Source organism: Vicia villosa, unplaced genomic scaffold (genome assembly GCF_029867415.1).
Source record: "Vicia villosa cultivar HV-30 ecotype Madison, WI unplaced genomic scaffold, Vvil1.0 ctg.000691F_1_1, whole genome shotgun sequence".
Taxonomy (NCBI): domain Eukaryota; kingdom Viridiplantae; phylum Streptophyta; class Magnoliopsida; order Fabales; family Fabaceae; genus Vicia; species Vicia villosa.
In genome coordinates this window covers 158631-176262 of record NW_026705312.1, presented here as the reverse complement: position 1 = coordinate 176262, position 17632 = coordinate 158631, and the positions used below count along the sequence as shown (strand labels likewise).

At 36.3% G+C, this 17632-nt stretch overlaps 2 protein-coding genes across 4 annotated transcripts; both read right to left on the bottom strand.

The window, feature by feature from the left end:
• Positions 1–1512: 1512 nt before the first annotated feature.
• LOC131630533 (uncharacterized) lies at positions 1513–2799 on the bottom strand. Its single transcript, XM_058901313.1, has 3 exons — positions 2580–2799; positions 2170–2456; positions 1513–2069 (listed from the first exon to the last, which is right to left on the bottom strand). Exons 2-3 carry the CDS (start codon positions 2430–2432, stop codon positions 1616–1618), a joined length of 717 nt encoding a protein of 238 aa, XP_058757296.1. The 5' UTR covers positions 2433–2456; positions 2580–2799; the 3' UTR covers positions 1513–1615.
• Positions 2800–3792: 993 nt separating this feature from the next.
• On the bottom strand, positions 3793–16202 carry LOC131630527 (uncharacterized). Of its 3 annotated transcripts, XM_058901306.1 has the most exons (17): positions 15631–16202; positions 11825–14485; positions 11255–11705; positions 10548–10776; positions 10068–10232; positions 9475–9747; positions 9116–9361; positions 8063–8440; positions 7715–7948; positions 6548–7678; positions 6400–6456; positions 5642–6070; positions 5286–5509; positions 5035–5168; positions 4679–4921; positions 4420–4598; positions 3794–4316 (listed from the first exon to the last, which is right to left on the bottom strand). In XM_058901306.1, exons 1-17 carry the CDS (start codon positions 16013–16015, stop codon positions 4203–4205), a joined length of 7533 nt encoding a protein of 2510 aa, XP_058757289.1. In that variant the 5' UTR covers positions 16016–16202; the 3' UTR covers positions 3794–4202. The 3 variants fall into 3 exon arrangements, with proteins under 3 accessions (XP_058757290.1, XP_058757289.1, XP_058757288.1); XM_058901307.1 differs by having other exon boundaries at positions 3793–4316; positions 6548–7948; positions 11825–14465; positions 15631–15997; XM_058901305.1 differs by having other exon boundaries at positions 6548–7948.
• Positions 16203–17632: the final 1430 nt, after the last annotated feature.

Here is a 17632-nt window from a genome sequence, read left to right as displayed (position 1 = left end):
TTTATTCAACCGTTGTTATAAGTTTCATATATCACTACGGTTGAAGCTCGCAACCATTGTGAAAATTTTCCCACAAAATTAAAAAATAACAGGTACTTTATTTCATTCATAAAACATAGGGGTGCCCTAGCGAACGAGACGTCGGTGATAGTGAAATCTTCACCATCCTCTTTGAATATCATTTCTAGAAGCAAAATTTTCACCATCCTCTTCGAATATCATTTTTGGAAGTGAAATCTTCACCATCCTCTTCGAATATCATTTATGGTGTGTCACCATTCTCTCTCTCTCTCTCTCTCTCTCTCTCTCTCTCTCTCTCTCTCTCTCTCTCTCTCTCTCTCTCTCTCTCTCTGACGCTTATGAATGTTTAGGGTTACCGCATATGTTTATGTTCTTATGAATGTGTATTATTCATGTTTTAGGTTTTGTGACATTCACATTTCCTTTTATTTTTGTTTTGTTGCAAATGTGTTTTGGTTTTATTCAACTTTTGTTGCAACTGTGATGCTTATGAATGATTGGGATGAAAGCCGATACATTATTGTGTATGAGAAAGGAGTTCTTGAATTCCTTGAAACCATAGGATGAAAACACTAGATAAAAAACAATATAATTCCTTAAGCTGGCAGATAAAAAACTATAGAATTCCTTGTATACAACTATTGTATACAAGCTCCATCATGTTCCATAACACATATTATTCTATTCACTCTTGCAAAGTTACACCTCACTAAGCTTACTAACTTTAGTGTTTGAGTGTTAACCTTGCAGATACACCTTCGTTCCACCCTATCAGAAACTCGTTCCATCGCTTTGAAAAACTCTTTACCATTTTCTAATCAATCTCACTTTTCACACCAGAATTCCATAACTTCAAAATGATCACTCTAACACTTCCCCTCAAGCGGAAGCTCTTTCATTCACATACACTTGTACCGTCGTTGACACTTTTCAATGGGACACCTCCTACCCACCACCAAGTGAAGAGTATTTTCGATACAAGTGAGTCGGTCCTTCACTTGAACCAGCCTCTGATACCACTGTTGGATCATCACTTTTGAAGGGTCAACATGAGGGAGCGATACACACCACGTATTCACTCAAAACTTTAAGGTGATATGTGTGTGATTTCTCTCACTTATAAATGATAAGTCTCTAATTTTCTAATTAATGTAGAACTTCCCCACACTTTATTTTTCAACATTTCTAGCTCACACTTGTTTTTCTCAACAATGTACAATGTCTATATTTGTTCAACTTTCTGACTTGCTCTCATAATCCATAACAAGCCAGTGCTATAACAAAGCTGTGTTGTCAATTTTTTTGGATGGTATCTTGAGTTATTATTTATTATATATAAGCTCACACTCTCCATATATTTGCATCTTTGAATTGAATAAATTCAGTTTCAATTTTTAGATAGATAGTAGATATTCACTCTAACAACTTTTTTCCAACTTTTTTATGCATATATATAGTCACCATATATAAGTAGCATACATGACAGAAAGATAAGGCAGAAATATGTATATTAAAGGCTTAACAAAATCTACCAAAACTACATTCTAATCACATAAATTGGAACTCTTTCTCTATTTACCAATTCTCTACAAAACTACATACGAGGTAACATCCACCCAACAGTCCATCCTAAAAGTAATCCAGCTCCAACAAGACTCAATCCTAAAGCAAATGCAACATCATATGTTGTTGATACATCATTTTTCAACTTGCCTACTTTTCCATCTTTCTCATCAACAATCTTTCCCTTTCTCATCAATGGTTTCTTACCTTCAAATGACATCGAAGGAATGGCGTCGCGCAAGAGAGTAGAGCCTAATGTATGCTCATTCTTAATCTTAGTGTTTAGGCCTTCCAAATGTAAGAGTCTACACCATTGCTTGTATGCAAAAAGTTGTGAAGCCTGTATAAAAAAGAGTGCAATAATATGTTCTTTCTCCGCATAAGCCTTTTTCGCGAAGTCCTCGGCCTCCCTCGCGCGTGTTTGCGAATAACGCAACGCTTCCATCAATTGAGCTTTGGTTTGGTCTCCCTCAAAAGCTTGTTCACTGTCACTCTCATGAATAGCAGTATAAGTGCAACAAAATTGCATATAACATGAAAGATAATCTTATAATCACTTAATTAAAACACCATAAATGAAAATACCTTGAGGATTTGTCAAAAGAAATATAGAAATGCCCTTGATTGGATGAAGGTTCCAGATTGGAAAAGACAGTGGATTTAGCACATGGTTGTTCTCCAATATGAGTCTTCCGAGGAGGAGGTGGAAGGTCACAATTCTCAACATGATTAAGCAATTTCTGTGAAACCAAGTACGCTAATTCATCTATATCTGTAGTTTTCCACCATGGTTGCACACATGAAGATTTACGAGATGCGAATTTGGAAGCATCTTCTGTTGATGCCATCACATACTCATAACATGTAGTAATCTGTAAAAAACATAAACGTCTATGATTCTATAAATGGACAAGACCAACAACATTAATGTTAATCATCAAACAAAAAATGGTTACATGGTTTTGAAACATGTATCAATGCGATGAATGACTTACCAAAAAAGTGAAACGTTGCCATTGAATGGAAGATGATGGATGATGATGATTAAGAAAAGAAGAAGATGGTGGCGGTTACTGGTTACTAATCTATGAATATGTATGAGAGTTATGGTTTTTGTTTTGTGAATGTTAACGTTGTTTTTTAGTTATCATTTCAATGTTGTCGGTTTTCTCAAGGAGTATAACCGAAGTGGTGTGATGTGAGTGACCACATGTAGTACGGTGTTGTTTCTTTCTTAATAAGTTTTCACTTCCGTTCCGTTCTCTTTTTCGTAAGGGGGTCCACTGAGAAAGAAAAAAATGAATCTATGGACAATCTTATTCATGACACGTGGCATTTTTGAATCCATTTTTAATGGTGATTGTGATTGAGGTCCGTCTAAAATCTGAAATGATAGAGCTTAAGTTATTGTAAATGCAATATGTGTCAATATTGAACTAGTGTGTGAATTGCATTTCGTTCATATGTTTGGCTAAAGGTTGAGTCAAATTTTATAGTCTGTGTGCTTGCCTAGCCCATGGTTTTTTTTTTTTTGGGTACAAAGTATGCTTTCCTTGCCCATAGTTTTGTTGTGGTTGTTGTAGTTGATTATCATAACTTCATAAGTAACAATTATTACAATGGTGAATGGTGCGTGTAATAAAGTTATGGAACTTAATTACGATCTAAGTTTGTTTCATATTTTGGTCGATAACAAAGAGGAAGAAAAAACGAATATTAAAGAGGAAAAAAAACGAATATTCAAGGCTATATCCAAAGAATTTATATATAAGAAACATAAGTCTAGTTAAAGCAATTCAATTGATAAATGTATGTATATAATATAATCTATAAATTAAAAAGTCTTGTTTATAGATAGAAGCACCATCCTTTCACCCTAAACTTATTGTTGTATATAAAAAAAAAAAAAAAAAATCAAGATCGGTTGATGAATTTATGAGCAATTTATAATCCTATAAATAAATTCTTGTTTGAAAACATAAAATAAGATAAATCATAAATTTTCACTTTTCAAACAATTCTAAACTAATACGTTAATAATTTATTTTTTTAAAATCCTTTTTTTTATGTAATTTCTAATTGAAACTTACTCTACATATGCAAATTAGAATGTTTGTCACCTTCTTTCAGTTCTTAGAAAAATAATACTAGTAAGCTTTTAGTTATCAAAAGTTAAAGAGGATTAAGTAAGTTAATAATCTTTTTTTTTTTTCATTTTTTGGTTTAGATCCCTACTTGAAAAACTAACTATTATAAAATAGGTCAGAATATTACAAGACTAATTCTTCTCAAAATTTATGCCAGGCTTGAGGTATTCATAACATGGAATATAAATACTTGCCAATGATTGAACTTATACTATATACAAAGAATGAATGACTAGACCTAAAATGAACCCATGTATTCAATGCAATAAGGTTCATAACCATCACATGTTCATCTCCAGAGTGAAATGCTTTCCTAATTTAAGGACTATTTGCTGTCCAACATGAAGTTGTGTTTTTCCACTTGTAAATAAGATCGAAGAAAACATAACAATCTCTCGTCGATGACCACTTTCAATGAGGCATTCGGGAAGTAGAGATTAAGATCGATAATAAAGCATCTCAAGAGTATCATTACTCGTCTCCGAAGCCATGCAGGTGATTTTTCAACTGTACAAGCTTTACATTTCCATCCCCACCGCATGTTAGAAAACCATGCGGAACAACTTGAATGTCTGTAACAGCAGCCTGCCGCAATTTAAGCTAACAATATTAGTATGTTGAAATAAGCTAATTTCGTGTTAAGTCATTTAAAAACAGATTTTGACATGAAAATGTGAAAAACATATACCCGAACAACGCCACCGAAGCCACGAGAGCCTGACTGGAGAAAAGTGTGCTTTTCATGTATCTTAGGCCAGTGATGTATTAACCTTGTGTTCTGGGCATCCCAGAGCTTGACGTCTCCATCTGCGCTTCCAGTCAAAAACAAGCTCGTATTTGGGATGGTAGCTATCTTTGAGACACTCCCTAAGATCATAAAAATTATGCAGATTATTAGATAAGAAATAAACCATAACAAACTACAAATCCAGATAGACTTTGTTTACCTGAGTGTGCCTTTGGAATATACCAAAGCATCCCATCCACATTATGGTCCTTGTCGTAATTCAAAGATGTGAGAGAGCTTCGCCCAATGCTATCAGAACGCTTAGTTCTTTTAGCCTTTCCAGTAGCTATATAGCGGAAGTCGTGAAGTCCAACATCACCACCTTTACCACCAGTCACAATAAGAGGGGAAACCGAACCACTTCCTAGTTGATTGTCAAATACAGAAAGAGAACGCGCACCACCTTCACAAGACAGGCAAAGGTTAGTACATAAAAAAGGCAAGTCAGTTCAGGGAATGAAGTTAGAAATTAGTTCGCATGGAGAGAAAATTCTGGGAATGAAGTTAGAAATAAACCTTCGTGGCATAAAATGGAAGCTCGAGAAGTAGAAGGTGGAGCTAAAGTATCCCATATAACCACATTGACAGCAGTAGAGCTATATCCTGCCACGGCTATTATTGATCCACTAGAAGAAATGTATGTGACATCGCTGAAATCAAACATAGAATAGATTTTCAATTACATGAATAAATTAACACCCAAACACAACTTACAATGAAGGGTGACTAAAATCATAACTCAGTTTTAAAAAACAAAGTATACATACGATGCTTGGCCATTAAAGCAGAGGGATGATTCTGTTGGACGAACGTTGCTCCTTCCTCCTACCTCTAGCTGCCATGTGCAGACGGTTCCATCTAATGCAGCACTGGCAAAACGATGCCCAAAGTGGTCAAATTGTAAAGCTGAAATTGACGCAAGAGCATAAGGTGGAGGAACATTAGCAGCAGGCAGCACCCCATATGTAGCAGTAGCTTTGTCCTTATTGAACTGTACATTATAAGGCTCCTCATTAGCTATAAGCTTGAAATATCAATAATTAATGCAATTAATCAACTTACTAGAGTAATCCAGATATTAGTAATCTCTACAATTGTGTACAGAAACTAAAGATTTTCTAACCTCCCACAAGTAAATGTGTGTATTGCTTGAACCAACCAAGAAGAAAGGCCTCATTGGATGACTAGAAAATGCCCGGGTACTTGTATTCTCCAAAGTGGCAGGTGGATCAACAAAATCTTCAAAGTCTTGTTGAGTTTCCCAACCCAGTCCAGAGGCACCAATACCAGCATAACCTAGCATTCCTAGTGACCCGCCGCCTGTCAAGTCTCTGCTGGGCCAAGCTGAAGAATCCATACCGACAGTTGCTCCACCAAGACCGAGGTGTGCCCCTTTCTTGCTTCCAAGGCCAACACCAGGAGAAACACAAGTAGGAGCAGGGGTGGATTCTGAACCTGCCCATCCGTTTTGTGGCCAATCGGCCTTGGTCCACAAAAGGTCCGCTTCGCCACTAAAAGGAGTTTCATCTTCCAAGTGAAAGAATACTATACCCTGAAATAGATAAGAGGAAACATAAACATTTACACACTTCGCTGAATGAATGATAAGATTTTAGTGAGTCTGATTGAATTGAAATTTAACACAAAGATCTAGGAGGATGAATAAGTATAATCGTAAAACAATTATATTTATAAAACTATAATTTCATAATATAATGATACATATATAACCATCACAATCTCAAATATGTTGATCCTTATATGTAAATTATTATACGATCTTTTCTGCATAAATAACAGACACGTAAATGGTGTTTAAATAAAAAAAAAAATCATCCATAGCTTCAGAATGTCAGAATGGCAAGAAATTAAGAGGACAACCTTACGATTGCTAGCAACTGCAGCTTCATGTTGATTGGTAGAGTTTATACACAGTGCCTGCTCAAACATAGCAGTAATGTTATTCTTATATTTGCATATATGACGCCATATCATATGAAAATGATTAGATAGAAGGAATAATAACCACCTCCAAAAGTTCTCCATTTCTCTTGTAAATTTCTCTGGGACTCTGAAAATCTTCAATATTTGCACGAATTGTTTCTTTCTGGTCGAAACTAGCAGAAGTATGAGTGCTTGGAAACATTCTTTTAACAGGAGATCCTACTTCATGATTAGCAGATAATTTGCCAACTTTGCTTTCATCATTATGTGAATCATCAGTTTTATGCAAGCCTGTCATAATTGTATACAAGTCGTTCCATTCTTTGATAGGCTTGTGGTCTGAATCTTTTGACCAATTGAGTTTCTCCTGTGTAAAGCAGTCGCGTATCAATTTGGGATCAGCACAATGATCCCATAATAACTGATGAGCTAGATAATTATCGTTCCTGTTAAGCAATTCCGAAACATCCAGGTTTTCATTCTGATTGGGTTCTGATTGACTTGTTTGTCTTATCCATTCAAGAGTCATAACATTTGAATCATTCTGCACTTTTTGCCATAAAAATTCCGCAAGTTGTTTAACATGATAAGAAGAAATATGAGTAACTGTTGTCGTCAGTAAATCACATAAGCTAAATGTGACTAAGAGAATCTGCTCTGGCAAACTGATGCTATCAGAATCCACATTTCTGGGAGTGTTAGATTCCCTATAACTGTGGAAAGAACTAGATAAACTTTCATCTTCGAGTTTAGCAAGAACTGAATTCAAATTAGATATCATGAATCTCGACATATGCTGCCACAAGCAGGTCCCTAAAATCTTCCATCTTTCATCATCCGGAACCAAACTCTTCATATCTGCCTCTAGTTTATTCTCTGTAGATTTGGATATTTGAAGGTTTTCTGTATTAGTTGTGAAAGAATTCTGAGACAACAACTGCGCAACTTTTGGGATAAGGTTCTTCAGATTCACCATATCAACCTCATAAGGATTACTGCCATCATGTGCAATCAAGAAAGGTTGCACCATGAATAAAAGGGCTTCTGGTTTTCTACGAAGCCAAGCTAATGAAAAATATAAATAATATTCAATTAAATCAAGGATTTCAAGATGCTTTTTGACAAGATCCTTGCTAATAGACCTCAATTGACTCCTCAAAACAGCTCTTAAATACGACAATGAAATCAGAAGACCTTCAAAGTGACACTGTGAAGCATCCGAAAATTTGGACCTAATATCAGCCGATGCGCCTTTCTTAAGAGTTGAACTTTGTTGAGAATATTCCATACCGCATGCAGAAAAAAATCTTGAATACAAAAAGGAGATTTCTTCTGCAGTTTTAAAGAGGGGTTTGAATTGAGAATGAGATAAAATGGAAACATCAAATCTATCACTCTTCTTTTGAGACGATTCTCCTTGAGCGCTTCCGTCTGTCACATCATACCCAATGTACCATAGCCCATGATGGCAAAGTAAGAGTAAGATCTGCAGATAAAAAGGGAATTCGAAAGAGAGTGATCTCTGTAAATATATTGCTGACAATGGCAACACACACACAAGAGGTTAAACAAAATTTAAAAATGGAGTAGGAAAGCATACCATGCTGATTAGATAGCACGGAGTCAGCAAAAACCTTTGTTCCAAAAGATCAAACCCGGCATATAACTTTTGTTTAAAACTATCATTTGATTTCTCGTATTGAATCATGTGCTCTTCAGAGAAAGAGCCTTCTCCATCAGATTCTATAAAAGTGTCAGGCCAACTTGGATGCTCTCTTATCAGTTTTGACAAGTAGCAAAGTGCCAAATTCAATTTAACATGAAACTCCAGATGCACAGATACATCAGCAGATAACCAGTTAGAGGATTTTCTTGGCAAAGGCCTTAATGTACTGGAAAGAACATCGCCCAATTCATTTGCTTGATCAGCAGTCCCAAGCATGCTTGGAGAAGATGAGAAATACTCCAATGCCTCAAGCTTAAAGCAGGAGAACATACAAATGATTACTAACCGGAAACATAGGTTTGTAGACATGCATATAACGTCATATATATTGACATTGTACTGACATGTATGTAATATCTTGGCGTGCACATAAAACATCAGACATAAAAAAGGCGGTTGTAAATATTTATCTAGAGCTACAACAAATAAGAAAATTAAACTTGTTATAGAGTTGTTCAACAATTCTCCGAGGGTTATACTAAGCACCAAACTAGGAACTTTGAGGGCACGTCAATCAAGTGCGTCATAGAATCTTCCTAGGAGCAACAGGTGGAAACAATTACATGAAAAAGGCCTAAGAAATATACCGCAAAAAGGAAGACAAAATCTCTTTAAAAATGGACCATTCTATAAACAAGGTGATAACATACTAACTTTTTCACTTTCAAAAATAATAATAATAACCACGTCTAAATATAAAGTTATTGAAGGTACAACACGTATTTCTCGCATATGAAGAACAAAGTGGGAAAGTACATAGGTTTCATGTCAACCAGCCTAGATAAACGCAGCTCAAGACACATCCAACAAATAGTTGAAGTTTAAAGATAATAACTTGATTTGGCTAGATGTACCTGTCTATTAAGCTTACTTCTATAAGTACATTTAAAAAACCAAATTATTGTGTAATATGTAAATGAAACTTACAGGTATACCGCATCTTTTTAGGGAAGTAACTGTCATCAAAGTTGCCCACCTTAAAAGGATGGTTGAATTTTGCTCTCCTACAGCATTCCGTGTGCTATTCTTTGTTGCAAGCATTTGACAATAAAAACCAACAGTAGGGTCCAGAAAAGAACCAGAATTGGACATAATGGTGGACTCTGGATCCCCAATCTTTACGGAAAACTGTAGCATTCTGTGAAAAGATTGATAGTGATTACCCATTTCCCACTGCAAATCAATGAGAGCTAGTTACAGTCAGGATCAAGTACAAAAAAAGCCATTACAAGCAGTGAATATAACAATCTTTTCATCGATAAATTGAATGAAAGTATTTTGAGGACCTCCAGAAGGCTAGCCAGCCAGTAGTCCCCTCTGTCGGTTGCAGACGGTAATATATACTTAGTAATTAGGTGATGCTCTAATGGTCCACCATGGCCCTCAACAAGGCGACAAATGACTAGTGCAAGTTGTTCGTCCCCAAGGGTCTTAGAACAAACATTTACAGCAGAAGAATGATCACCTCCAAGCAAAAAGAAGGCAACCGCCAATTCCAGCTGATGCTTTCCCAATAAGACATAAGCATTTTTTAAAGCAGCAGCTTTATTCTTCTCATCCTGCAATCAACAACAACAACAACAATCAGGCCTACTAATTATAATTAATTTAAGAATTTAACACAATAAACGTGATAAACAACATTTTAAAAAACAAATCAAAGAGAGCTTAACCGATTCAGCCTATTTCAACCAAACTGTGGTACGACAGGGATCAAACCAACTTGCAAGTTAGCCAATTCCCAGTTCAACTGGTTGAGCCGGCTAGTTTGGTCCGGTTTTTAAAACATTGGTCTAATTATAAGTCCTTTGTTGGTTTAAGGGAGTAATCCAAAAAAAAAAAAAAACAGTACTTGCAGATGTGCTGTCAGACAATTTACCTGAAAATTGCGCAAGAGAAAACCCACTAAAGGCTTGTCCTTCTCATCCCTGCTGATTTTAAAAAGGCCAGCTAAAACTTGAATTCTGTTCAATGCAATATACAGCAATGCACAATCCTTAGGATTTTTGTTCTTCAAATATTGTGCTCTGGCTAACTTCTCCATCTAGAGTTAAGAGGAATAATGAAAGTATTTAAGCTGTCTGCATTGGAAAAGAGTAATAAACAACAAAATATTCGGATATATGACGACAATAATCCACAAATGTTAATCACGTAAACAAAGGCTATATCAGAAATTTCTGAAATAAAAATATTTTTCCACATGCCAAAGTTTTTAAGCTAAAGAGAAATCCCTTATTTTCTTGCAACATCATGCAATTAGCATAATTGAAGGCTATATAATTTCAAGATTTTGTTTCTGCTTGTATATAGAACAAACACGGAGAAGAATGCAAAATGGAAAAGGACCAAGCATTACCCTAGCACGCAATTGAGGTATGCTGGAATACCAAAAGCCCATACCCAAAGCACGCATTTCTTGCCACGATGGTTCATTGGGTATGACAGAACCAAATAAATTTTCTACACAATCAGAGTGGTAAGCCCATATGAACATCCTTGAGTTAATGATCATCTCTTCAACAGATGCAGCTCTGGCAAACTTTCGTTGAAAAAGTAATTGCTGAAACCTTAGTGCAACCCAAAACCTATAATAAAAGATAGAGAGAACACATCACTATCATGTACGAAAAATCAACCAAACACACATCAGGTCTCACCATCACTGCCATGTGTATTTTTAGATATATAAATCATCATCTGAATTCATCATCACTGCGACATGTGTTTTAAAATATATAAATCATCATCTGAATTTATAATTCCCATCTGCGCGGGCACTCCATAGTTTTGCTGTTCCATAGCCATTTATCGAATGAATTTGACATGTGAATAATGATTTACTGGTCACTGAATCTTCATTGTCGATAAATTAGATGACTCCATAAGCCTAGTTTATTTTTTATGGTAATGGTAAGATAATTTTTTGGAAGATACTGACGACATATAAAGTAAATTTAAAAATATCCAATCGTCGGTGGTAAAACAAATCTGTGAGAGGAAAAAAATCATCAAACAGGAAGATTTAACAGGAACCAAAAAACTATTGAATAGGTTCAATAATACCTTCGTCCCGGTTCATCAAGACTCTGATATGCAGAAGACTTGTCTGGATTACAAACTTCACTGAGCAGATCAATGATTGAGAGAATCTCTGTCCTTTCTATGTTGATAAAATGAGGTAAATCAGAAAAATTCTTTAAAGATTCAATAAATCCGTTAAGCTCGGATCTAGTTGAGGTGGAACTGCTTTTGTTTTCATCACTGTAATCTGAATGATATGGAAACTGGATCGAGCTACTTTGAGCTAGTGAAAATGAAGCGATTGAGGTAACATCCCCACTCCAATTAAATCCCTTATCTTGGGAACTTTTTGGCATCTGGCCTTCTAGATAATCTGACAATATGATACTCGGAAGACCATTCCTTTTGGTAATCTGTTTCTTTTTAGGATCACAATTAGAAATCAGGTGTTCAACAAAATGCTTGACAGCTATGTAAGCACGTTTCCAGTTGCCTGAAAAACATTTTAGAAAAATGCGACATGAAAAAGATGATATAATTACCATCACATGCTTGAGTAAATTAGCCAAGTAATCAATCATCCTGGAAGAAAACAATTTACTCGACCATTACCTGAACTTATATTGGTAAGAAGTACATCAGGGTGATAAGTAGGCAACGATCCACTAATCAGCTCAGCTACTTCTAAGATGCTCCACAAACCAACCTTGTTAAGGAGTTCATATCTTAATTGTTCCTTGGCCAGAAACATGCTACTGTATAGGTTATTGTCCCCAACTGAAAGCTCTCCGGAAGCACCAATGTCACAATCAGTAAACACTGCAGAACTTATGTCTTCATATGCTTCATCCTTGCTGTTATAGGCTCTTGGATCTGAATCACGAGAACGAAAATTACTCTTTTGCTTTTTATCCACATGGAACAACCAATGACTAAATATACTGAAGTAATTTCCGTGAATTACCACTGCAGTAGCTCTGGGCCCCCATAAGAAATCATTTATTGGAAGGGGAGTACGAGCAAATGCAATGTGAGACCATATATTCAATTTTGGGAAATTTACAGAGTTCGACCAAGTCAGACCGTCATAACGCTTCCGAGCATATACTTGCAACTCATTTTGCAAACAAACTCCAAGCAATAACTCACCAGTCCCTAAAGTTAACCACTTGAGAGTAATAACATCGCTTTCAAGCGTTAGTGTATCTTCTAAAATAAAAGTCCCTGCAATGATCAGATTTATAGCATCCCATATGTGGATGGTACTGACAGCATTGGAATCATTTCTGTTACTGAACGTTGCAACTTTCTGACCACAATCAGTGAAACATATACCCATGACAGGACTGTTATGTGCGATAAACATACCCACAAGTTCCCATGGCAAGTTCAGGGTCAACAGATTGCCTAGGTTACTTTTCCAAAGTTTCAAGCTACCATCAGAGCAGCCTGTGGCCAAGATATATGTAGAATTGCTACTACAATGATCATTTGCAAAGCCAAACTCTTGTTGTCTATGACTCAGAGTGCCTGGATCTCCCACTGCAAAACTAGTAACCAGATCATCGGAACTTGGAAACTCGGATGAACATGGAATTACAGATATGCAATATCTTTTATTAGCAAATGTACTTTCAAATGCCCAAATATGGTTGTCATTAAGGCTTTTAGCATCAAAATTGCATTCACAACCGATTGTTGACGTGTCAAAAGATTGGACGTTAACTTCCCATGATAGGGCCTGAAATCTCCCTGTCCAAATTGCTAATAGCATAAGTTTATTGTTACTAATTGTTTTATTAGAAGTAGAGTTCAAAGGAATTGTAAATATATCGTGTGGGCCATCCTCATAAGGACCATGACCAGTGAAGGGAATAGTGCATAAGTAGTGACATTCTAAGTTATCTTCTTCGGTTCGACTAATATTGACTATGAAGCAATCAACCCCCCTGGTATGTCCCATGAAAAAAACAAGTTGTTCGTCAAGTATTGAAGGTGCCCATGTCAAGCTTGTATACATGGAGCATGAGTGTTGAGTTGCAAGTTTTCCACAGAACTCCCAAGTAGGAACCAACGTTGGACATCCCAAAATGCCGTTTGAAATATTAGAAAGCGACCAGAAAAGAAGCAGTCCATTAGAATCAAGAGAAGCAGCAACCTGAGCTTTGCAAATATAAGGATGAATTGAAACCTTTAATATTTTCCCACTGTGTCCATCTAAGTTTAAAGATCCACCAGACAAATGAGAGGAGATTTCATCTGTTTTACCACCGTCGGGGGAGTTCTCAACAGCATCATGTCTCTCTTTAATATGAAAAAATGACCAAACTAAGGAGTTACAAGGTAAAAGCTGTAGTGGAGAGCACATGCTTGGTGGACCAGACAAAGAGTTTCTTGATATAATGACTTTATGCAAAAGTAATGCGTTTTTAAAATCAGATGAGTCAAACTTAAAAATGTTTCCTATGTCGTGGTTCTGGAGTTCATGTTTCCTCCATAATGTAACTCGGGGAAATCTCAGTGGGGAAACATCGTCAAGACAGTGGACAGCCCAAAAGCTAAGCAACATTCCAGGACCAAATCCAACTAACCAGTCACATTTTCTAATGTCGTGCTCAATTCCTTCTTTGGATAAATTTTGTTTGTCTCCTTCACCTTTTCTAAATAACCCCTCGATTTCCGTCCCCCACATCACAAATATATTTGAATCAAGAGTTCCATTTAAACACTGATTAATCTCAATAACAGCAATAACACAAAAAGAGCACCCTGTGTTCTTCCCAGCCCTCTTGGCCTTTCCATTATCAATCTCACTCCATAACCTTGCCGTTCCATCTAAGCAGCATGTCAGTAACACATTCCGTTTTGAATACCTACTGTATTTGTCTGATAGTCTTCCCCTCGATGGTCTCCATTGAATTGACACAATAGGTAAAGGATGCTGAAGTTTGGCTTTTGAATATTCAGATAGTCCATTGCTCTGACATACGAATACACATTTGCTTTCCTGACTGATCAAGGACCCTTCAATCTGTTCTTTACGAGAATACGGTGCAGTTGCTGAAGGACCTTCAATAGACCAGGTTGCACTTACGAGTGTTTGGGGCTGGTCTGCTTTAAATTTCCACGCGATTTCCCAACATCTATTAATCTTTTTCCAGAAAACTACCTCCATTCCACCAGAAATAATTCCATCTCCTGATCCTGTCCATCTTATGGTCTCCACTTTTGTACTTTGTACAAGCACTGCATTCTGGCTCCAACAAAAAGAACCTGAATATGAGTGACAATATTGTGTTTTTAATATATAAAGCTAATCAAATAAGTGGATCATTTTTCTATTGTAAAATTTTCTTTGTTCAGAAATGACTAAACATATTAGCAACAACAAAGAAAAAGTGCAAGAACAAGGGAGAAGATTAAGATGTCCCGTGTACAAAAATAAAAAACAAGTGCAAAACTCACTTAGTCACAGTGAAAATATCCATGTTTTTTTAATTTCAGAATGGATAGAAACACAATGCTGTGAGTTCACAAGTACTCAAAGTAGAGATCAGCTCCCATATTTTATGGGGAACGGATCCTCTATGCCGAAAATTTTCTATTGAGGAATCTGAACCATTCATTTATTTACACTTAATATGATTCGGGAGAATTAAAAGGTGAGCATGTGCCCGGGATACTCTGCGGTGAAAACTCTTGAGAAACTAGGTGTATGTTTTGTTTAGCTTTTCTAAGAGCCAAAAGCAATTCTAGAGATGTAGAATTGATTTTGGAATGATTTTGAGGTGTTTGGTTGTTCTAAAGTAAAATTGATTTTACTTGAAGATAGAATTTGTAGCTTTTGAATTTAAACGTGATTTTTACATTGAAATTTATTCTTCAACTCAATTTTGCATAAAGTTATCCAAACATTTACTTTGCATTAAAACTCACTTTTAACCAGAATCAATTCACTCTAAATTAATTTTTTTCACAACAGAATCGAACATACGATAGATGTACCCACTACACACAGCTCTTGGCTACCTACTACCTAGTACCTACATAGGAAGGATCAAGAGAAGACTTACAACTGATTTCACATCAAATGATCATAACCGTCTCTATACAAACTTGTAAAACTATACTATTAATTAATTAAAAAATGAGATTTTTCTCAGATCAAACATAAATTACTCAAACCCAATATCACTCTCCAATTAGTGGTATAGCAGTCCCTATCAAATCATCCATTTTCTTAAATTATTACCAATGTCTACCTCTCACTCTCAGTGTTGTATCTGTGTATGTGCTTAGTTGTATTGAATAATTGAACTAAACCAAAAAGCACTTACCCTTAAATTTCCAAAATCTATTCAATTATAGTTTTTCTTCATGATAGCAATAAAACCATAAAAATTGAAACTTTGAGTTACCTTTGGACGCAACAGAGTCGTGATGAAAAACCCAGATGCAATTTTCAGCGGCAGCAGCAAGTTCACCGGAGGAAGGCAATTGAGGGGACCAAGAGACAGCAGAAACAGGGGAGGACTGATCGGAAGATAGTTCAAAGAATTGACGAAAAACGGGACCGATGCGGGTCTGATGAGTGGAAAGAGGAGAAGGGAAATGGGTGATTGTGAGAATTGAAGAAGCTCCATAAGCGATCCATGAATAGCCTGCAAAGTAATGGAGAAAATCGATTGTGGAATGGGAGAAAGTGGGAGCGGGTGTGACTATTTCGGATCTGAGGAGACGGAGGGGGAGGTGGTGATCGATGGTGGTTTTGGTGGGTTGAGAAGATGATGAGATTGTTGTCATTGTTACTGTGTTGGAGGAAGAGGAAGATGAAGCATAGCGTTTATTCACTCTATAGTTGAGTGAAAGAAACCGAGCATAAGGTAGTTTTTGTTAGAGATCAAACAAGTAACTAATTTGTAATTGTAGTTTGTTTCAATTGATTATGTTATGGATTTGTTAAACTCTTTTAAAAAATGTCAACCCTAGAGTTGTGTTTTTATGAGTTATAGAAATTATGAAAACATACATAAACTATAAGGATGAATTATGAAAAAAAATAATGAATTTGATTGGTTGTGTATGTTGAAAATAAAATATGTATTTAGTTATAGACAAAGCTAATCCAACAAGAAAAATATTGTGGCTTACACAATCTGACATTTACTCGACTAAATTAGTTGTTCTTATTAGGTGTATGTGACGTCCCACATTTGTCTGAAGAAAAGGTTACTCAAGAGCTAGGTGGCCGGAGAAGCCTCGATAACCGCAATAGATGCAATCAAATAGTGGGAGGAGGAGTAACAACCCGAACAAAGGGACCATGATTGACACCCTAAGCAAAGGCGATGGCATAAAGCTTTAACAAACCATACATTTTATCTGCAAAGTAAAAAGACACATGACAAAAAAGGAGAGAACTCCGTCCTCACTAAAGATCTCTTTCCTCTCCGTGCATATGGCCACACTCTTAATGACACTAATGTCAATAAATTTCTTCCTCAGATAGGAAAACGTCAATTTATCGGGGTCGAATCCTTCTCATAACCAAGTCCCTAGTATAGATATTCTAGATCCCTCCTCGTCATAACTTCTTCAGCAAAGAGGAAATTCAGTTTGATGTAGTAAGAATGAGGCTCAGAGCATAAATTGGGCCAAGACCATTATTTCAAAAACTTGCTTTTACAATAGCGAAAAAAATCGGAATGGATAAAGCATAAGACAAAGTGAGCCTCCTAAGTACAAGGCCTCACCAGCACGAAGTGCCTCAAGAAATTTCCATTGTCCTCACTGAAATGAATGGGCAAGGGAAGGTACTACTGAAGCTCAATAAGCCCCTGATCTTAGATATCATTTTGGGAAGTATGTACAACATGGAACAAATCTAAAAATAGTCGAGGAGAAGGTCTCCAAGACCTATACTCGCCCAAAATTGGAACATCTTTATATAAGCCCAAGAACCCCGTGTAGCGGCAGAAAATTTGAGATTAAGCTATTGATTAACTTAACTTACAAAAGCAAGAGTTGCCACCGAATAGTTTATAAGGAATTATTTTGTAATGTTTTCTAGTTAAGAGATCAAAACGAAACAATTAATTAAGTTAAGGGACCAAAACATGCTTTAGGCTTTTTTATTAAATACTTACATTCCAACAACGCCATAGTATATCGATATGGACTTTGGTCTCTAAACGTGCCGATGTGATATATTTGAGGACATGGACCTGACCACTGACATCTTTTAAGTGTTGATGTGAAGAGTATTGAACGTCTGAACATGTTGCTCAACGTCTAGACCTAAATTGGCAGCATCTTTTGGTGTTTTCTCACTGTTTCACTATTTGGACGTAAATTCTAACGTTTTAGACGCAATTTAGCACTAACATTTATAAGCTGACAACTAATTCATAAGTTTCATGA